The sequence below is a fragment of the Mirounga angustirostris genome, unplaced genomic scaffold (assembly GCF_029215605.1).
Source record: "Mirounga angustirostris isolate CCGP_5_RB_7025 unplaced genomic scaffold, mMirAng1.0.hap1 SCAF_10, whole genome shotgun sequence".
NCBI classification, from domain to species: Eukaryota; Metazoa; Chordata; class Mammalia; order Carnivora; family Phocidae; genus Mirounga; species Mirounga angustirostris.
This window is the reverse complement of record NW_026991718.1, coordinates 88,730,908-88,753,694: the sequence shown is the minus strand read 5'-3', so window position 1 is coordinate 88,753,694 and position 22,787 is coordinate 88,730,908. Positions and strand designations below refer to the sequence as shown.

The following is a 22,787-nucleotide window of genomic DNA, read 5'->3' as shown; positions in this document are numbered from 1 at the left end:
CCCTGCAAGCCCAGCACCACAGGGTCTTATCACGTGCTACGGACGTACCACCCCCACCCCAGGCTCTGCCCCACCACCTTTCCTGGCTGCTGCAGCCTCCTCCATGCCAGGCTCTTCACAGCCCGTGGAGCCAAGCTACAGGCTGCCCCCCACACAGCAGCTATGCTTGTCTCTTTAAAACTTTCTTTGTACTACATCACGCCCCTCCTGAACAATTCATCAGGAAGTGGCTTGTAGGGCCCAGCAAGGTAGGTGTGTGCAGAGGCTGGAGCCACAGTGGCCCAGACCACGAGTCAGTCCAAGCAGGGTGAGGCAGAGTCCATACTGGGGGGAGCGCAGTGGCACAGAATAGGGCATCGGAGCCCAAGCAGGGCCTGGCACAGGCTGGAAGAGCCCAGGCAGAGTGAGGACAGTGTTTACCTGGGGACAGCTTGGCACAGGCATCCGAGCCTTTGAGGGAAAAGGCAGGAGCCTCCCATGGTTGGGAGGAGGGAGAAGGCCCAGCGTGGGATGCCAGAACCCTAGCAGGGGCCGTGTGATGGGGGACACGGCCACATATTGGTGACATCCAGGGAATCTGATCAAACAGGTATGAAGGGTAATAGGATCCAGGTGTTTCACTATTAGAGAAGGGAAGTACTATTATGGAAGTGGAGAAAATTAGAATAAATCCTGTGGTATGGGACTGGAAGCCAAAATACCAGCATTACTTAGAGTTTTCAACTTAAATAAACAGATGATGAATAAATGAACATGTGTGTAAACACGTATACATACACCGCATATACATTTGACTTTGAACAACACCGGTCTGAACTGCAGCAGGTGTAGATTTTTTTTTTTTATAAATACAGTGCTGTAAATGTATTTTCTCATTCTTGTAATTTTGTTAATATTCTCTAGCTTACTTTATTGTAAGAATATAGTATACAACACACATAACATACAAATTATGTGTTAATGAACTGTTTGTTACTGGTGAGGCTTCTGGTCAACAGTAGGCTGTTAGTAGTTAAGTCTTTGGGGACTCAAAGGTTATATGCAGATTTCTTTTTTTTTTTTTATATGCAGATTTCTGACTGCACAGAGGCCAATGCCCCTAACCCCCGCGTTGTTCAAGGGTCAAATGTGTTTATCTACGTGTGAATACACATGCACATGTTCTCTGGCCTTGTCTGTTGAGGGGGACTAGGGCAGTCACCTGCCAAAAGCCATTAGCACATGTAGCAGCAGATCCCTTCTAGAAGGAACCCGGGCTCCTGGAGAAGTGGTCCATTACAGAGCTGGGGCATGATGAGCCTGAACAACGTGGGTTGCCAGAAAGCCAGGAACCACTCCAAAAGCGGTAGGGACATGGGCAAAGGTCAAGGAGCCACACTAAAGGGGCTCCCACTGGTCACAGTCGGACGATTTGAGCCTCAAAATAAATAATGGCAGTAAGAGACTATAAACCACTGAAAAAACTGGCAACCATGAGATCACACTGATGTTTACTTATTTAGAAAGTACCTCCCCACAAAATACTTGTTAATTACAAATGGAAAAAGAGTGGCTTCACCATAGAGAAGCCCGGCATTCACCACTGAACCAGGTGGCCAGTGCTGCCACCACCCATATGGGACAAGCTGATATCACGTGCCTCCTGACAGGACACACTGAGAACACAACTTCCGTGGTCTTCCTGCCAGAGATGTATAACCTAAATCTAATCATGAGAAATGCAGGATGACCCACACAGAGGAACATTCTACAACATAACTGACCCGTAATTCTCAAAAAGATCAAAACTGAGGAGCTGTTCCAGACCGAAGGAGAATAAAGAGACATGACAGCTGAAGGCCACACCTCAGCCTGGGTCGAATCCACGAGGGCAACTGCCCAAACCCTGATGATGACAGGGCATCAGGTCAGCAATTTACTAGCAAATAGTTCAGGGAAGGGAATTCTTTGTTACCCTCTTGCTACTTTTCTAAGTTTGACACTGTCTCAAAACTAAAAACAAACAAAAATCCTCCACGACTTCAATTATAGTTAGAATAAGATCTAGGCTCTGTGGCGTCTGCAAGGCCTATGGTCCTCTCCCACTGCTCTCAATCTGCCTCAGGAAGGTGCGGAGCTCTCCTGTGCCAGGAACCATGTCACTGCTCCAGCCCCTGCTCACACTTGTGGCCTCAGCTCTCTGAGCACACATTGCTTCCACAGTAATTTCCGAGCACCCACCATGTGCCAGACGCTGTTCTAGGTGCTGGGAACAAAGGAGTAAATGAAACAGAAGAACACCTGCTCTGATGGAGCATGCGTTGGGGGGGGGGGGGGGGGCGGGGTGGCAGACACACCACTACCACCACCGCTTCACTGTGGGAAAACGGACATGTACAGAAAGAGAACACCTACTGAAGTCAGCTAAGGGCATTGTACGCATATTCCTGTTACACTTTTTCAGTACCTAATGAAAACAGAACCATGCTGTTATTCTTCCCACTTGAAAGATGGAGGAATTGAGGCAGAGAGATCACATCATTTGCCCAGGGTCCCACAACTGGCCTAGCCTTCTTCAAAACCCCTGCACAAAACAAAAACAAAACAAAATAAAAAACAAAACCCTGTCCTTCCTCCCACCTCACCATTCTGCCTCCTCCTAGGTCACAGTGGGAACAAATGCTGGCTCTGGAGCCAATGAGGCAAAGAGGAGGAATGTATTATTTTTGAACAGACCAGGATTTTCCACAGTGACCCACAGAACTTGCAACAAAACTGAAGGCCATGGGCCGGCCTGACAGAGCAGGTGCCTACAGCCCCTCAGCAGGGCCCAGACACAGGGCCCAGCACTGTACAGACTCAGTAATTGCTGCCTGGTACCTTCCAGGGCCTTAAGTTACAATTATTTGACTATATCTATTCACTATTCAATATCCAATCTCAGTTTCCAACATCTCTTCAGCCTGTGAAATGGGGCTTGTTGGAAATGAAGATTTCTGCATGATGGAAGCACCCGTATCAGCAGGTTCCTCATCCACAGTGCTAAACATGGGGAGCTACACTGAGGGCATTTCACGGAAGTCACTGGAGGAAAGGCTGTGTTAAGAGGTCTGTGGCTGGCCCTTGGTGAGGGTGGGTGATTTTTTTTGTAACGAAAGAGTTTGGTGTGCTAAGAGGTCAAAGGTCAGGATCCTATGGGGATGGAGTATGACAGGAAGGTTTCAGAAGGCAGGAGGAGCCAGGGCGGGATGGGGTCCAAGGAAAGTGCGTCTTGACGTGTGGCTGCAGGAAGGCGTTCCTGATAACCATTTGAGGAGGAGCAGCACTGTGGTCTGCAGGGGCCCCATTTGAAGGCCAAGTTGCAGGGTCTGTGGAGAGGGGAGAAGGCCTGAAACAGCCATCACAAAGGGGCAGGTGTGACTGATAGGACATGATGGTGAGGGTGATGGTAAAAATACCCAGACAAGGAAGCCAGAAGGGTAACATCAAAGGGTTCAACTGTTTCAATCTACATTTCAGGCTGAGGCAGAAAACATGTATTAAAGAAGTCACTAAAAGTGGGGTGCCTGGGTGGCTCAGCCGGTTAAGTGTCCAACTCTTGACTCTCGATTTCAGGTCGGGTCATGATCTCAGGGTCATGAGATTGAGCCCTGCGTCAGGCTCCACGCTGAGTGTGGAGTCTGCTTAAGATTCTCTCTCCCTCTGCCCCTCCCCTCTGCTCACTCACACTTAAAAAAAAGTCACTAGAAGTAGTAAATATTATAAGCAGCACGAGAATTTTTAGAGCTCCAAAGGTCAAAAACGATCGTAATTAGATGCATTTTCATTTTGTTTTTTGGAATTACAGTTTTCATAGTTACCTTAAAAATCATTCTTTTAATATAGGGTCTCTCAGATAAGAAATCCAACATAGAAAACCCAGGGTTGGAGCGAATGGTTGCCATGCCGACCCAGTACCCTCCAGAGCTGCTGGGTCGGATGTTGTCTGGAAATCCAGGCAGGTTCTCCACGAACAGATCAGCCCCTCCCTTCATCAGGCCCGACAGGTAGAATCTGAAAAATTCACCCAAGCAAGTGGTGAGCAGAGGTCCCCAAATGTAAGGAAAACTTTTAGCCAAGCACCAAAATGGTCCTAATCCCAACTGATTTACAACTGTAAACGCGCCCACCGCAAAGGAAGACACCAGATGGTGAAAGGGGCCCTCACCAGCCCAGGACACAGCCAGGAGCAGTAGCAGGGAGCCCAGCACTCCCGGGAGGAAAAGGGACCCAGGATGTGTGGTCAGCATTAAATCAAGACCCTCCCAGACCGCAACTTTCAGCAGGCTGAGATGGAGGAGAAAGAAAAGGCACCCCTGAATTTTACTGCTTCCATTATCACACAAAGGAGAAGGTGCCCTTCCCCATCTCCAATCATGTAGCTCGACATCTCCCAGCAAGCTGGGCTGGGCCACAGCGAGTTCTGGCGCACCCCCAAAAGCTCGGCAGGGGCCACACGCACCTTCTTATCCTTGCCATTGTCGTCTCGGCCACCAGGACAAAGTCCTCCGCGGGAGAAAGCTGCACTCCATTAGGGAACCGCAACTGGTCCAGTAAAACCTTCACTTCCTTGGTCTCCGTGTCATACTCTAGTAGGCTGTGGGGCGCCAACAGCAAACGCTCACACGGGAGAGTCCATGGCCCCTGCCACATTGGAGCCTCACTCCCTTCTGAGCCTCAGGCAGGGGGCCTGCAGAAGGGGATCCACCTCATGCTGCAGTGACAAGGCCCCTGGTGGTCCTCCGCCCAGACCTGACTCCAGGCTGGCCCCTGGGGGCCTTCCCATCCAGAGCAGACCCCAGGCATCCTCTTCCAGAGAACCCCCCACTCAGTTCTCTCACCAAGCCGGGAACTGGCTCAGCACCAGGGAGGGCCCCCATGGCTCCAGCCTCAAAGGAGTCCCCCTTGGGAGGGATGACCTGAAACGGAGGCCAGCCTGGGAGGTGTCCACCCAGAGTGCCTAGACCACATGCTCAGATAGACTGGCCTGTTTTAATTTCATTTTTTCAAAGAGAAAGTGAGAACATCTTGTTCTGTTGTGTTGCATCCATCACCCGTTTCCAGAAGTCATGAAAGTCCTATCTCAAAAGCTGCAATATTATGCTCAGAAACACTCCAATGACTCCCACAAATAAGCTCTGCCGAAGTCACCCTGCCTGACTGATGATCTCACTGAGCAGAAGATCTGAAATGAACACTCACCGCCCATCATCCGTTCCCTCCATAACCAGAAGCAGATAATCTCGTCTCTGCCATTTGCTGCTAGAATCCGTAAAATAAATCTTCCTCCCATCCTGAGTTATTGTAAGATCATTCACAAAGGACATTTTCCTCCCCTCAATGGGTGTCTCAGAGGAGATCAGCAGTTTCACTTCACCTGAGGTAGAAGAAAGAAAAGGAGAGAGGGAGGAAAGGAGGAAGGGGCAAAGAAGGAAAGAAAGAAGGAAATAATAATGAAAGAAAGAAGGAAAGGAGGGAGGAAGAGAAGACCTGTTTTCCTTCTAAGAACTTGTATGTCAATAATTTCAAAGTCTCCATCAGCCTACCTGATTTCAAAGGGAAAACTAAAATGAGCTTCTCCATGTCATACGCTAGTAGATTTATTCCCTCTTCCAGTAAAAAACAGTGTTTTCCTTTCTTTTAGCTGTTAGGTGATTAATGTTTTTACACTGACTTCATTAACGGCAAAATCCTTCCTCTAAGGATAAGGACCTCTTCCTTTCACCAAGACCAAATGACTTTTAAAAATCTATCAAGAATCTTAGGTGAAAGGCAACTGTCTTTCGGGTTGCTTGAGAGAAATACAAAATGCTCCATTCATCCGGTGTTAAATATGGGAACAGTGACAGTGGTAAACTTTAAAAACAGGAGAATAACCATTTATGGAGTACTAACCTGTCTCCATGTACAATCTCATTTAAACCCTCCCACAATCCCACAAGGCAGGCACTACCATTAGCCCGGTTTCATGGGTGAGTAACCTGTGCACAGAGAGGCTAAGGCACCCGCACAGTCACACAGCCAGCCATCAGCAGAGGGGACCACCCAGAGCCCCAGCCCCCTCCCCCATGATAACAGATTCCTGCATCGTACAAACTCCTCTGCTGAAGCACGTACTGGGAGAAAAACGCGGGAGGAAGCAGACAAAGAGCAAAGGGACAGACAGAGAACAAACAGGAAGATAAGACAGAGACACAGGAAAATAAACACAGAAAGAGGAGTTCTGACATTTTGAGGAATAGACCCTGTGGCTAAAACACAAACAGGAAATTAGGGGATTGACCAAATGGGGTCATGAGTTACATGACAGCTGATATAGGTAGGCAATACTTCCAGGACGATTCAATGAATAAGAAAATATTAGAGTCTCCAGTAGATTGTACTGAACAAATTCTATTAAATCCACTTATGCACATATTGTTTAAAACATCTGAAATCATCAGAGAAGGAAATAAGGCATTGTTACGTACGTTTCCAGGGATTTACTTCAAATAGTCCCTTATACGCATCAGCCACAAAAAGGGTTCCATTGGGCCCCACCCGGATGCCCAGGGGCCTCCCACAAGCAGGCTCATCATCTCGAGTTTCTAGGGAAACAAACGGATAGGAAGCAGTGGCTGGTCCCAGATTCTACCTGTACCTCCAGTACCTCATCCATCCCTTCCTAAATATACATCATGCTGTTCAGAACAAAAAAGGATATGGCATTAGAAACGGACCCATCCCCTAGTATTCCAGCCCCCTCAGAACTTATGACAACTGTCTGGTGTATCCAGAGGGACCACCTGAGAATATGGATCTGAACATATGAATAGCAATTGGTATCCAAGAATTGTGTTCATATTAGCATCCTGAGACTTGAACAGTTAACTCAGGGACATCATCAGGACCCAGGCCCCAACTCTAGAATTCCCTCAGGACCTCAGTAATTGTGAGTTTAATCCCAACTGCCTGACCTGAATACTCTGCGCATCTAGGGCCTTGGCAGTTTTCCCTCCATCTGGCTTAAAGGGAGAGCTACTATTTTATTCCTCAGATTAATACCTGTACCCTTTTTAAACCTATGGCAATGCATATTTATTGCAGGTGTGTTTAACTGCCGAGCTTTATATGCAGGGATGCTTCTGTAAGCTGCTAACTGCAGAGGTGTTTACAGCAGGGGTGCTTACTGCAGGGTGCTCAGTGCAGGGTGCTTTCTGCAAGGTGCTCAGTGCAGGGTGCTTTCTGTGGGGTGCTTACTGCAGGGTGCTTACTATAGGGCACTTACTATAGGGCTACTTACTGCCAAAATACAGTGGAAAAGGCAGGTTAAAAAAACGAATGTAGAGTATGATTCCATCACAAAACCAGAGTACCCATGAACAGAAAGAGATCTGAAAATCTATGCCCTAAAATGTTAAGTTGTATCTGTGAAGACTCTGAGGTGACTTTTACTTTCTCCTTTGTACCTTTGTACAATGAAAATGCATCATTTTTACAAAAGCATTCTAGCTATTAAAAAACCATAACTACTAAGAAACCTGTGGGCTACCAGGTTTTAAACAGTGAGATTCTTCTACTCTAATTTCCCCAAACCTGAGTGACATAAGGGTGTTTTCACTCTGAATGACGCTGCTGAAATGCCTGAGCAGGAACGATATTTCAGCGTGCAAGTAAATGAGAGCCAACTGCTCTTCCACAGCAGCACTCTGACAATGGCTATTAATCTTCTTCAAAGTGACCTCAAGAGTGAACACGGGCCCCTATGGAATGGCAGGGGTGCAAGGCCCGTAAGGTTAACTGGCAGGTGCAGGGGCTACTGCCTAGTTGGCAAGCTACACCTGCACGGTGACAATCAGGTACCATGAGGTCCAGGGACCACATGGCAAATGAAGAGCTGGTGGCAGCACTCAGGTCAGGCTCTGTCTGCCAGGTGGTTGGGGCTCTTCTTCTGCAAGGATGAACCTGACTTCTAGGAAAAGTAAGCTCCACACAGCCATTCAGCACCTTTCTCAATAACCACAGACATATATCGGGGGTGCTGTCACTGACTTACTGCATGGGCCTGAACCAAACTGGGCGATGGTCTCTATTTCACCATTTTCAAGTTTTACGATCCGGCCATCTGCCGTACCAGTAAACATCACATCTGTTTAAAAAAATAAAAAGGAATAAGAGAGTTACTAGATTAGCCTAAGAACTGTGATCATGCTGCCTTCTACAACAGAGGTGGCTTGTTTGTATTTTTCATCTCTAGAAAGAAAATGACAGCTTTGAAGATGAAGGAGAAGTGATGTCTGAGTCCTTAAAAAGTCCTTAAAGCATGCAGTCATAAAACCATGGGGGCCTGGGGCACTGGCACATGGGCTTGAACCTGACATTGGAGCAAGAGTACAGAAGACACCAGTTAGTGAAAAAACTGTGAGGATTTTCCACCCTCAAAAGAGCGCGGACTCTCGGGCTAACACTCAGCACTCAAGGACATGTGTTCATGTTTGCCTCAGGTCGATGTCTGCTGCTGACACTGATTATACCCAACTAAAGGGGAAGAACAGCTAAGAAGCCCCTTGGGATAAAACTAAAGCACATTAAGTGCTCAGTTCATCAGCACATGTACTACACTCAGAACAACACAGAGATTAGTATGGCCCCTGCACAAAGATGACATGCAAATTCGTGAAACATTCCACAGTTTTTGAACGTATATGGGCAAACTCTAGGGCAACCACTAAAACAACTTTTTTAGAAAAAGTATAATTGATATGCTAAGCAAGAAGACAAAATGGAATCATATAAAATGGTCAATTAAAACTATAAAAGCTATACTTGTGGTGAATATAGCATAATGTATAAACTTGTCAAATCACTAAGTTGTACACCTGAAACTAACACTGTGTGTCAACTATACTAAAAAACAAAACAACACAAAATAAAAACTATAAAAGGCAGAGAGTGAAGACAAAAATAGGAACAAAAAACCAAAGGAACAAGTAGAAAACAGTAACAATTATGGTAAATATTAACCTATATCAATTATCACTTTAAACATCAATGGTCTAAATATACCATTAAAAAACAGAGACTCTCAGAGTAAATCAAAAAACAAGACCCAACTACATGTTGTCCATAGGAAACCCACTTTAAATATAAAGACACACATAGATTAAAAATAAAGGGATAGAAGATATACCATGCCAACACTAATCAAAAGAAAGGGAGTAGCTAAATTAATCTCAGAGCCAACTTCAGAGAAAAGAACATTATCAGAGATAAAGAACATTATTACATATAATAAGTGGTCAATCTTCCAAGAAGACATAATAAGCTTTAATGTGTATGTGCCTGATAACAAATCATCAAACTCCATGAAGCAACGCTGATAGAAATGCAAGAAGAAATAGATAAATATAAGAGTTGAAGACTTAAGCATCTCTCTATCAGAAATGGACAAGTTCTAAAGACAGAAAATCAATAAGGACATAGTTGAACACAACAGCACCATTGATCAACTGGATACAACTGACATCTATCAATTGCTCAACCAAATACAGCAAAATACATATTTTTCTCAGGCTCACATGGAATATTCTAAGCAAGACAGACCACAATCTGGGCCATAAAACATACCTTGACAAATTTAAAAGAATAGAAATCATATATTGCTCTCAGACCACAATGGAATTAAAATACAAATCAATACAGAAAGATGGCTGGAAAATCCTGAAATACTTAAAGATTAACATACTTCTAAATAACTCACAGGTCAAAGAAGAAATCTCAAGAGAAACTGAAGAACATCTTGAACTAAATAAAAATGAAAATACAACTTCTCAAAATCTGTAGGATGCAGTGAAAGCGCTGCTTAGGGAGAAATTTATAGCATTGAATGCATATATTAGGAAAGAAGAAAGATCTAAAATCAATTATCTAAGTTCCCATCTTAGGAAACTAGAAAAAGAAGAGCAAAGTAAACCCAAGGTAAACAGAAGAAAGAAATAATAAATAAAAATTAGAGCAGATATCAATGAAATTGAAAAGAGGAATCAAAAGAGAAAAATCAACAAAACCAAAATATGGTTCTTTGAAAAGATCAATAAATGATAATCTATTAACCAGGCTAACTAAGTTAAAAAGAGAGGAGATACAAACTACCAATATCAGAAATGAAAAACAGAACATCCCTACAGACCCCATGGACATAAAAGGATAATAAAAGGAATATCATAAACAGCTCTATGTTCACAAATTTGATAACCTAGATGAAATAAACCAATATTTTGAAAAACACAATCAGCCAAAACTCACACAAGAAGAAATAGACTATTTGAATAGGCCTGTATCTATTGAAAAAATGAATCAATAACCAATAACCTTCCAAAACAGAAAAACCATAAAGCTTTCGCCAATGGGTTCAGTGATGAATTCTACCAACAATTAAGGAAGAAATGACACCAATTCCCTACAATCTCTTCCAGAAAATAAAAGAAGAGGGAATATTTCCTAACTTATTCTATGAAGCCAGCATTAGTCTAATACCAAAACCAGACAGTCATTACAAAAAACTATAGATCAAGATCTCTCATGAACACAAATGCAAAAATCTGGCTCAGTTGGTTAAGCATCTGCCTTCAGCTCAGGTCATGATCCCAGGGTCCTAGAATTAATAAGTGATTATGGCAATCATGCTCCTCCCTCCTGCCTGCTTCTCCATCTCCCTCTGCTCCTCCCCACCCCACCCCACACCCTTGCTCGTGCTCTCTCTCTCAAATATATAAAATCTTTTTTAAAAAATTATTAAAAAAAAAAGAAAAATGAAATTATCAGAACAGTCCAGATGAGGAATTTGAATAGGCCAATGTTAAGGGAGGATATTGTATATATTGTCAAAGATTAGAAAAGGCACAAGCAAGCACAAAATAGAAATTATAGCCCAATATCACTTATGAATTTAGATACAAAAATTCCAAATAAAACATTAACAAAGTAAAAAAAAAAAGAAAGAAAAGAAAATAGGTAGTAATCCATAGTATCAACAGGTTAGAGAAAAATCACATGATCACATCTACAGATGCAGAAAAGCCCTTGACAAACTCCAACACCCATTCATGATAAAAACTTTCAGCAAATTAGGAATAGAAAGGCACTTGCTCAACTTGAAAATACCTACAACTAACATCATAATTATTGGTGACAAACTTGGAAGCTGTCCCACTAAGATGAGGAAAAAAGCAAGAATGTCCCCCCTCACCACTCCTTCACAATACTGTACTAGAAATCCTGGCTAATGCAGTAAGAGAAGGAAATAAAAGGTATACTGACTGAGAAGGAAGAAATAAATCTTTGTTCACAGATGATATGACTGTCTATGTAGAAAATCCCAAAGAATCAACAACAACAAAAAAACTTCTAGAATTAATAAGTGATTATGGCAAGGTTTCAGGATACAAGGATAATATACAAAAGTCAATTACTTCCCTGTATACCAGCAATGAACAATTTAATTTAAAATTTAATTTACAATTTGAGCAGCTGATTTAAATTAAAATTTAATTTAAAATTAAAAAGAGAACAGCATTTACATTAGCACCCAAAAGAATAAAATATTTAGGTCTAAATATAGCAAAATATGTACAAGATCTATATGAGGAAAACTATAAAACTCTGATGAAAGAAATTAAAAAACTAAATGGAAAGATATTCCAGGTTCATGGATAGGAAGATTCAATATTGTGAAAAGGTCAGTTCTTCCCAACTTGATTCATAGATTCAAAGTAATCACAATCAAAATCCCAGCATTTTGTACATATCCTAAAACTGATTCTAATGTTCATATGGAGAAGCAAAAGAAGAAGAACAAAGCCAGAGGTATGACACTACTTGACTTCCAGACTTACCGTAATGCTACAGTAACCAAGACATTGTGGTAATGGCGAAAAAATTAAGACAAATAGTTCCATGTAACAGAATAGAGTCCAGAAACAGACCCACATAAATTAGTCAACTGATGTTTCACAATACAATCTTACATAATATATTGTAATACAATGGAGCAAAGATTGTATTTTCCCCAAATGGTGCTGAAACAATTGGACATCCACATGTAAAAATTAATCTAGACACAGACATTGCACCCTTCCACAGCAGTTAACTCAAAATAGACCATAGACCTGAATATAAAACACGAAAGTATAAAACTCCTAGAGGAGAACATAAGAGAAAATGTAGGTGACTTTGGGTGTGGTGATGACTTTTTAGATACAACAATAAAGGCATAATTGATGAACAAATAACTGTTAAGTTGGACTTTATTAAAACAAACTTCTGCTCTGTGAAAGACACTGTCAAGAGAATAGAAAACAAGCCTCAGACTGGGAGAAAATATTTGTAAAATATACATCTGATAAGGACTGTTATGCAAAATATACAAAGAACTCTTAAAATCAACAATAAGAAAATGAACCCAATTTTTGGGAGATGAACCATGAGAGACTATGGACTCTGAGAAACAAACTGAGGGTTCTAGAGGGGAGGGGGCTGTGGGGATGGGTTAGCCTGGTGATGGGTATTAAAGAGGCATGTACTGCATGGAGCACTGGGTGTTATACGCAAACACTGAATCATGGAGTACTACACCAAAAACTAATGATGTAATGTATGGTGATTAACATAACATAAAAAAAAAACCCTGAAAAAATGAAAAAAAAAAAAAGAAGAAAATGAACCCAATTTTTAAAATGGCCAAAAGCCTTAGATACCTTACCACAAAAGATAAGCAAATAGAAAATAAGTATATGAAAAGATGCTCAACATTATATGTCCATTAGGGAATTGCAAATTGAAACAATGAAATACCACTAGACACCTCTTAGAATGGCCAAAAATCTAAGACACGGACAACACCAAATGTTGATGAAGATGTAGAGCAAAAGGAACTCTCATTCATTGCCGGTCAGAATGCAAAATGGTGCAGCCATTTTGGAACACAGTCTGATGGTTTCTTACAAAACTAAATATATTCTTAAAATCCAGCAACTGTGTTCCTTGGTATTTACCCAAATGAGTTGAAAACATAAGTCCACACAAAAACCTGCATGTGGATGTGTATAGCAGCCTTATTCATAATTGCCAAAATTTGGAAGTAACCAAGATGTCCTTCAGTAGGTAAATGGATAAACTGGTACATTCACACATGGAGTATTACCCATCAACAAAAAGGAATGAGCTATGAATCCATGAAAAGACATGGAGGAACCGTAAGTGCATATTACTAGGGAAGGAAGCCAATCTGAAAAGACTACATGCTACGTGCTACATGATTCCAATTATATGACATTCTGGAAAAGGCAAAACTATGGAGACAGTAGAAAGATCAGTGCTGCCGCAGGTTGCAGGGTGGGTAGGGATAAACAGGTGGAGCACAGAGGATTTGGGGGGATTTTTAGGGCAGTGAAACTACTCTGTATGATATGATAATGGTGGATACACATCATTCGTACGTTTGTCCAAACCTACAGAATATACAACACCAAAAGTAAGCCTTAAGGTAAACCATGGCCTCCAGGTCATAATGACATGTCAGGGTAGGTTCATCTACCATGTTCCATGCCGTTGCTGAGTGTTGATAACAGAAGAGCCTGTGTATATGTGCTGGTGGGGGGCAGGGTATGAGATAAATCTCTTCCTTCCCCTCAATTTTGCTATGAATCTAAAATGCTCTAAGAATCGTGGAACACTACATCAAAAACTAATGATGTACTATATGTTGGCTAATTGAACATAATAAAAAAATGCTCTAAGAAATAAATTTTATTTAAAAAAATTAAAGTATGTTAATTGGTGATTACTCTCCCCCGCACCCTCCTGAGGCTAGTGCCTCCAGCCCCCAGGACAACTTCCAAATGAAGCTGGGAAGCAGCGGCTCCCTGGGGGCCTCCCTGTGGTTCACACCTGCAGGGGGGTAACGGACCCCCACTGTGCCTAACCAGAAACGTCAGAGAGAGAACCACCAACTCCTTTAAGGGAAAAAGGCAAACCCCGGTGCCATGGAGCAATAGGGTGTCAGCCCAAGAGGAAAAGGGAGGGGACAAGAGAAATATTCTCTTTGAAAGATAACAGAAAAGATCACTTAACTCCTAGGAGTTCCAGTTTTAAATATCAATTTTTATTTTTCACCAAAAAAACAAAATTTGTTACATTAATAAATGTCAATGTCTTTTGAAGAGAAACTCGAGGTTCTACCATGAAAGGCCTATCCCTCTTACAAATTTGACTGCCAGCCAAACAAACCAATGGTTGCAGAAATGCACCAGATTTGGGTCCCACATCCAACAGCAGGGGAAAGAGAAGCAGTCCATGCCACTGGGAGACCACCCTGCCCTGCCCATAGCAAAGCAGCACACAGGAGGCAGGAATCTACACCGCTCCATGGAAGCACACCACACGCAGAATGAGGGCAGCCTGCCACAGGAAGCTGCTCAGAAATCCTCATGCCATTTTCAGCTCTTCAGCTGCTCATTAACTGTGTCTTTTGATTCCTGAGCTTAAGCTTCATTCTCAAAGGCAGAAAATGCCTAGTGGCTAGAGACTCAAGAATTAGAACCAGACCCATGTCTAGTTTTTAGGTTTGGGCAAGTCTGAAGCAGATAGTTAAGTTACCCTTAAACATACCCACCAAAGTCAGCTTCAAACAAAACAAACAAAACAAAACAACAGTGGAAATACTGAGAATCATTTGTATTTTTTTTTTTTTAAAGATTTTATTTATTTGAGAGAGAGTGAGCAAGCATGAGCAGGGGGAGCAGCAGAGAGAGAGAGAAAGGGAGAAGCAGACTCTCCGCTGAGCAGGGAGCCCCACGCGGGGCTCGATCCCAGACCCCTGGGATCATGACCATAGCTGAAGGCAGATGCCCAACCCCCAACCGACTGAGCCACCCAGGTGCCCCTCATTTGTATGCTTTTCAAAAATGGAATCTAGGCAAAGACAAACTGAATGAAGAAACAATGTCCTATCAAGTAATACCTACCTTTGATAAATGAGCTAAACATCAGTATATTTTTCCTTTTTCCTTTCAATTTAATGGGCCCAACACTTTGACAGAATAAAGTGTTCCACACACATGAACTCAAAACCACCCAGCACTGAAATGACCTGTAACTCAGAGAGCTGAGGGGTCGCGTCTGCAGCTGAGGAGAACAGCCAGGGCCCCCCACCCAGGAGGAGCAGGGTGCATCAAGGCTGCTCTGGCAGAATCCCCCTTCAGGGAGTCTTGAAGTTCCAGGGCTTTACTCACCCCCAATATTTGCTATGGACTCTGGCCCATTAAGTTGATTTTCAAACAACCTTTCCGCCTGTTGTAACTTCGTATTTGGTTGCAGAACGCCAAGCAAGAGAGGGGGTTCTTTGAAGCTGTAAAATAATGCAATTACAGGGATTGGTCTATAAGAAATACATGAAGAAAGTGTTTATTGAGGACCTTCATGCATAACTCCCCATTCTTTGATAAAGAGGGCATGTTGCAACAACATCCTTAGTTGCCAGAAACACAAAGGTTAAAGAAAACACCATTCTAGGATATTAGAAAAGGTCATAGTATAAAAAAAAAATTAAATATGATTATGGCTAATCCAAGAACTTTGGTAATCATCTGAGAGCATCTGGGGCCTCCATTTACCTGAGCTCCAGTCACAGTCCAATGCCCTCGGGACAGGTTAGACCTCCTCCCACCCTCTGATTCACACGCCCCGGCATTTATTTTTCCAGTGCCTGCCCCGTCATTAAAATCCAATTGAGACAGAGGGGAGTGGTGCTGACATTTCACAGCTGATAGCCTTGCTTCCTACTTCACAGAGAAGACAGAAGGAACGAGAGGAGTTTGTCCTGGGGCTGGCGCCACCAGCCCATCATCCAGCACAGGTGCACCCTGACTCCCACCTGTCCCTCTCAGGGCCCAGCCTGGTTTCTCTCTGAAGCCAGCTTCCACTGGGCCGGGGACCCTTCCCCTGACAACAGACTCAGCTCCAGGGATCTTCCCTCTCTGCTGGTCCTTCACAGCCTTCAAATCCTGCTGGTGGCACCCTCAGAAGACAGACATGGTTGAAGCCCTTCTCCCCATGTCCTCAGCTACCACCCTGGTCCAGGCCACCATCTTCTGGCCCCCACTTCCTCCCTTGTTCCCTACAGTGTATATCCTCAACCCAGCACCTTGTGAAATACAGTCAGATCACAGTGTTCGGCTCTCACAGCCCTACAACCGCCCCATCTCAGCCAGAGCCTATGGCCTTGCAGGGGCGCCCTTCCCCCAGCAGTCTGGCCAGTCACCTCTCTCAGGTCCTCTCCCCCTTGTTCACTCTGCCCTCCCCAGGACCCTTCCTGCTGGTTCATGACCTAACAGGCACCTCCCACCTAAATCCTCGGCCCCAGCTCCTCTGTGCTTTGCCCTCTCCCTGAAGAGGACACCTGTTCTGACCACCCAGTACAATACTCCAGACCTCCCCTCAAAAGCCCAGCCCCTTACCCCACTCTATTTTTTCTATAGCACTTAGCAGCTTCTCACTTCTCTGTTACATATATTGTCTGTCTATCCCCACTAGAACACATGGCCCATGAGATCCAGGGGTTGTCTGTGTTTTTCACTGCTGTATCTCAAGCACCTGACATACAGGAGGCTCCCAGTGAACACTGTGGGAGGGAGGAAGAAGCAAAGGAGGGAGCGGAGCAGGAGACTATCTCCCAATTCCCTCCCTACCTTGCCCTGAAGCAAGGCAGTTTCCTAGCCAGCCCACTGGAGTGGGAGAACCAAGAGGGAAGGGGTGGTGAGGCTGTGGAATGATGAAGAAGCTTCCCGGTCTTACCCAACCCCTCTCTTCCCTGCAGAGCACTTCACTTCCTACTGCCTCCTCTGAGTCAGGCATGTACTCAGGACACAGCACAATTTCCTCTGAATAAACTCCCCCAACCCACCCTTTCACTCTACCCTGCCTCCCAATTATGGCTTTCACCTGCTTTAAAAAAAAAAAACTCATGATTTAACTAAGTTAATAAAGTTATTAACAAAGTTATTAAGTTAATAAAGTTATTAGATAGGTAACTTACCTAATAAAACTAGGAGTTTTATTTCCAAAGGAAGAGAGCAGGGCTGCAACCCCTGCATACTTTGGTGAGAAAAGCCTGGGTTATGGAGATGGACACAGCTGGGTTCGAATTCTGACCTTGGAAAGGTCAGCCCTCCCAAGATGCATGTGAAGACTGAACAACACAAACATGTACAGCCCAGGGATAGAGGACAGCACACCTGATACTCAGCCACCCCCTTCTGTCCAGTCCTTGACCTTGCCTAATTCCCTATACAAAGGAAGTCCTCAAGAAATACTTGTAGCATCAACCTAATCAGTACTTCATGCACCATCCCTGCCAACAAACAGCCTGAGTATTATCTCAATAGGGAGGCAAGAAGAAAACTTATATGAGAAAATGCAAAGAACGGGCAAGAAAGGGCCCTGACTTCTGCAGCCTGAGCAGCAGGAGCATCAAGGAAGAACGGCCTCAGGAAGGCCAGCAAGGCCACATGGACCCTTGTTAAAGCCCATGAACTCATAAACCCTTATCAACTCCCTGTTAACTCCCAAGTCCTGCTAACTCATATTAAGTCCCATTAACTCCATGTATCAAATGTATCCTGAAAGAACTGACCAACATCCTCCAGAAATCAGGATGTCATATATGTCCTACCTGCCACAGTCCACCAGTCTTCCAAACAAGGAAGAAAGAAGGCTGCCTTGCATGGCAGGTTTTTGACAAAGCCCTGCAACCTTCCCAGTGACTGCTCCCTAGAACTGAAATCAACTGCATAATAATCCATTCTGGAGGGTCTGCACCCATCTTTATTTTTCTCTGTGACATCCTGGCCATTGCTAAGTGTGGTCTCAGCCCTCCCGGGAGGTCATGTACACCAGAGGCAGACTCTCTGAGGCACTTCCGTCAGCCGTCCTCCCACCCGGCCAGTTGGCCTGATCCTGTTCCCCACCGCACCAGCTGGTGGAGAGAACAGAGGTGCAGCAGAAGCTGGGAGCTCTGCTTTCCCGTCATTGTCAATACCGCAACCATTTACTTGCCCCAGACAGTGCATTTCCCTCCCTTGCTCTTTTTGCTCTGAACAGAGTTTGAAAGAAGCCCTTTTTGCTGTTGTCATTAGCCAACTAGATTATCCAGAAAGCCCCAGGTCAGTTTCTATTTGGGGTGGGTTGAGCCACATCCTTCTACCTGTTGACAGGGGTTAGCAAGAGAGAACCCGTATCCCCCACAATGTGTCCTGGGAGCCGCCCCCCAAGAAAGGACACCCAGTATGCCCTTGGGCCTAGCTCGGGCCAGAAAGACACATGGAAGGGTCCACCGACACATCAGGAATTAGAAGCCAACATTGTCATGGGTCTAGAATGCCCAGGCCTTCACCCAATCTCAATGTTATGCTAGCTAATTATGTTTTAACAGCACCTTGTACCTTTACTAATTCTAAATCCAATAACAAAAAGTTGTTCTTGTATACAAATGGCAATCTAAGGTCAGAACTGTGTCCTCTTTGTATCTTTGTATTCAGCTGGGTACCTACCTTAAGCATTCTAGATGCTGAATACATTCTCAGTGAATTGAGTCCAATATAAACTTGAGCCTGAAGTTTTTAAACTTACTTAAAATAAACTTCCAAAAGCTTCACCTCTCTAGAAAGTTTCAAGAGGAAAGGGGAATTTACTTATCAAACAGGATTGCACAACCCTTTTGGCATAAGCTCAACATCGATGTCATAAATCATCACACCATTAAGAGCCTGGCTCTGCATTACTATAATTACAAACGTGAATATATTTCACAGAGTCCCTAGGTATACACTATTTTTTTCAAGTTATAATGGACTGCATTCCTCATAGATGCCCACCAATGAGAGGTAACTTAGGAAAAGTAGAATACTAATTACAAGGCTTTTGAAAAATCAGTACTTATAAAATTTAAACAAGGTAACTTAAACTTAACCTTTGTGTGTGCTTTTGCCACTTCAAATGAATTCAGGTGAATTAACACATAAGCTTCTCTTATTTGGGGTTTTTCTGGGTTTTATATGTGGTTTGTACAGTTTTGTTTTTGAAACCAGATCATCAACAATACCATTCACATATGGTGTAACATCTGATTCCACACAAAACTCAGACACTAAAGAAATCACAAATCTCTCTCCCTCTCTCCTAGTAGCTTACCTTTCAGATCAAATTGGTTTGTTACCCTAGACACTATCCCACCCTACCCTTGCCAAGCAAGCCCTCCCAAGAATGGCAATGACAGCTCACCTGAGAGGCTGTGGGTCTATGGGAGAATCCAGCAGCAGCATGGCTCCAAGCAGGGGAACGGTGAGGGAGACAGCCAGCATCACGAAGGTCACTCGGAACACACGGCCACTAAAGGAGCTGCGAGAGATGAAATATACAAAGGCGATCAGCAGAGGCTCAGCTGGGACGAGCTCAGCTGGTCTCAAAGCCTGTCAAGCCGGAGCAGGCCTCTAGCCTGGTGTCACCGTGAGACCATTGACCTCTGTGGCTTGTGATGAAACTTTAGGGCTGTTTGCTACGATTGGCAAACATGCCTCTGTTCTTTTTTTTAATCTTCCAGCTGTGTGGGAAACACTTATCAGTTATTTGCCAGACAGTCTGATAAGCTGTACCTTCAACCCTCTAAGCGGAGTCTCAAAGAGGGCAAATCAAAGAATTGATAAACACAAAAATGGAAGAAAAGAGGTGCAATGAAGTAATGCAAACACACTTGTCTACAGAGAAGACGTGTTTTCCAAAAGCCACTATTTCCTGGTACTTGGATTCACAGCAGCAACACTCAGTACTGTGGGTCCCTAAGATTCACAGCTTTGGTAGATAAAAGAGACAGAGACAAATTCATGAAGCAAAGAGAACAAAAAACAACCTCCTGAGCATCCAATTCTCCAATCATTTTGCCAATCACACCACACCTTCAAGAATTCAAAGCAAATCCCAGCTCTCTACCTGGTAGAGGTCTGACAGATACTGACAGTTACTTACAAAGAATCTATACAATCACAATTCCAAGTCACCACTACTAAAGCCTTGGGAAGATCTAAAAGCTGCCTTGGGAATCTTGTGTGATGTTTTTGGACAAATGACCAATGGTAACTAAAATATCTCTCAAACAATCCTCACATACACCATTACTCGTCTGGTAAACAAGCACATTTAGCCTCTTGCTACTTCACAGGATTATTATTTGCTTTAAGTGCATTCAGATTTATTATACACTTACATCAAGATTAACTTTAAGCAAATAAAATCATGAGCTCCTAAGGTGGAGAATCTTTTTCTATCCAAAAAAAAGGTGACTTAAAGAAAAAATATCAAGACTCACACTTAACAAATACTTCATTGAAGGGCAGTGTTTTGTTTGACTTTTGACAGGCTAGTCTTCCGCTGTATAAACCTGATTCCAGGTACAGTACATAAATGTGGGGGCCTAAGGGCCAGTCCTAACTTTCACAACAGCCAGCTATGCCACTTCAGGCAGGTTTCTTCACACGAAGCCCACGGGCTCCCCACTATGAAACAGGGCTTTGTAACCTCAAAGTCCTGCCCAATTTGAACATGCATGATTTTAATAAATGAATATGGCAGAAAATGAAGCATCTGTTTCTACTGGGTTGAAATAAAAGGTAAGGGGAAAGAAAAAGAGGAGGAGGGAGAAGATTCTCCCCTAGTGCCCCCACAAAGGAGCGCGGTCCTGCCGACACCTTGATTTCAGCACAGTGAGAACTGTCCGGGACTGCTGACAGTCAGAACTGCAAGTTCATCCAATGGTGTTGTTTAAGCCATGAAGTATGTGGTCACTTGCCATGGCAGCCATGGAAAACTAAGGCAGTTTTCTAATTAAACTATTTTTGTGGCCTGGAAGTGGGGTGCTGGTGCAACAAATACCTCAACACTTGGAAGTGGCTTTGGAATCAAGCAGCAGGCAGAGGAAGGAAAAACGCTGAGAAGCAGGACAGAAAATCTTGTCCAGATTTCCTTAAACAGACTTCGTAGGAAAACGGATGTTAAAGACTGCTCGCAAGGGCTCAGAAAGCAGTGAGGAGCGTGGTAGAGAAAACGTACGTTCATCTCAGGGGATGCCGAAATCATTGCGAACAGACAGACACTGAAGGTGCCGCTGGTAAGGGCTCTGAAGGGTGTCAGGAACAGGTTATTGGAAACTGGAGGAGAGCAGATCCTTATTATACTGTGTCCTGCAGCAATGTGGAAAGCAGAACTTGTATATGATGAACCAGGATGCCGAGCTAAGGCCCTTTCCAAGCAGAGTGGAAGGTGCAGCCTGGTTTCTTCTTCTCCTTTCTCTTCCAGAGCAGGACAGCATAGGGAGCAGCAGTGAGCACTTCCTTTTGCCTTTGACACTTCCCCCTTTGGTAACGAGAACCCTATTCTGTGTCTGTCTACCTTCTAATAATCTTCCAAAAACGAATTTTGTTCCTAATTTCCTTCTCTTCACTCACACAGGGCTCAGAGCCCAAACTCTACCCAGGCAAAACGCCAGGTCACCAGTCTTTCCCTCTTCTGCTACCTGGGAAAGGAGGTGGTCCATCCCACAGACCCGGCTGTGAGAGGCCAAGGGTGCCCAGGCTCCTGGAAGGGGATCGGCAGCCAGGAAGGGAAAATTCAGGCCAACCTCTACCTCCCAGCCCTGTCTCCAAACTCCAGGGCCACAGAGTCTTCTAATGCGACTGACCAATGACAGTCAAGGGTGCAAGAGCACAGTGCATGAAAATGCACGTATGACATAGATCAGCTATGAACCCGACATGACAGCAGGCTGATGCAACCTGCTGAGAGGTCTGCAGCAGGGGAAGAAGTAAGGGCCATAAAAAGAGGAATGATAAAGACAGTGACAATAAGAACATGCCATGCAACATGCTTTATGTGCGTAGCTAGCTAGGTGGAACTAGGTCTCTCTCTAGTTTCTGAAGAGAAAAGTGGTCAGAGGAAGACAAGTGGGCCTGCTGCCCACTGCCAGAACTGGAAGAGCACAACGAAGGGCCAGGTCTGGCTCTAAGGCTGCAGTTACCATTACCACCACCACCTGCCAGGGACAAACGGACGGGGAGAGGGTGCCCAGACCTAGAGCCCTCAGAGCCGGGGTTGGAAAAACTTGGCACACCTTGATCATGACATCATTCTGGACATTTTGTATATGTGGGATCATACAATATGTGACTGCCATGAATGGCTCCTTTCACTCAACATATGTTTTGAGGATCATCCAGGCTGCAGTACGTATCAGTACGTCATTCCTTTTCACAGCTCAATACCATTCCATTGTAAGTATATACAGGCATACCTCATTTTACTGGGCTTCACAGACACTGCATATTTTTTTTTTTTTACAATTTGAAGGCTCAAGACTTCAGTGGAGGAGGTAATTGCTGATGTGGTGGAAACAGCAAGAGAACTAGAATCAGAAGCGGAGCCTGAAGATGTGGCTGAGTTGCTGCAACCTCGTGATAAAACTTTCACAGATGAAGAGTTACTTCTTATAGATGAGCCAAGAAAGTGATTTCTTGAGATGGGATCTACTCCTGGTGAAGAGGCTGTGAAGATTCTTGGAATGACAACAGAAGAATGAGAATAGCACATAAACTTAGTTGATAAAGCAGTGGCAGATTTTGAGGGGATTGATTACAATTTTGAAAGAAGTTCTATCAATGCTATCAGCAGCATCACCTGCTACAGAGAAA

At 43.9% G+C, this 22,787-nt stretch overlaps 1 protein-coding gene and 1 non-coding gene across 4 annotated transcripts in view; one reads left to right on the top strand and one right to left on the bottom strand.

The window, feature by feature from the left end:
- Positions 1–22,787, bottom strand: part of APMAP (adipocyte plasma membrane associated protein) — a 33,741-nt gene that overhangs the window by 2,853 nt on the left and 8,101 nt on the right. For 2 of the 3 annotated variants that reach the window (XM_045885340.3, XM_045885341.3), the window contains 7 exons: positions 19,333–19,449; positions 15,288–15,403; positions 8,054–8,146; positions 6,489–6,605; positions 5,221–5,395; positions 4,481–4,615; positions 3,840–4,032 (listed from right to left, as the gene is read on the bottom strand). In XM_045885340.3, the coding sequence (XP_045741296.1) occupies positions 3,840–4,032; positions 4,481–4,615; positions 5,221–5,395; positions 6,489–6,605; positions 8,054–8,146; positions 15,288–15,403; positions 19,333–19,449 (946 nt within the window). Of the gene's footprint in view, positions 1–2,446; positions 2,564–3,839; positions 4,033–4,480; positions 4,616–5,220; positions 5,396–6,488; positions 6,606–8,053; positions 8,147–15,287; positions 15,404–19,332; positions 19,450–22,787 lie in introns of all 3 variants that reach the window. The other variant, XR_010405759.1, reaches the window with a different exon arrangement.
- Positions 8,590–8,693, top strand: LOC123852170 (U6 spliceosomal RNA). Its single transcript, XR_006792792.1, has one exon. It is a non-coding gene; the product is annotated as a U6 spliceosomal RNA (small nuclear RNA).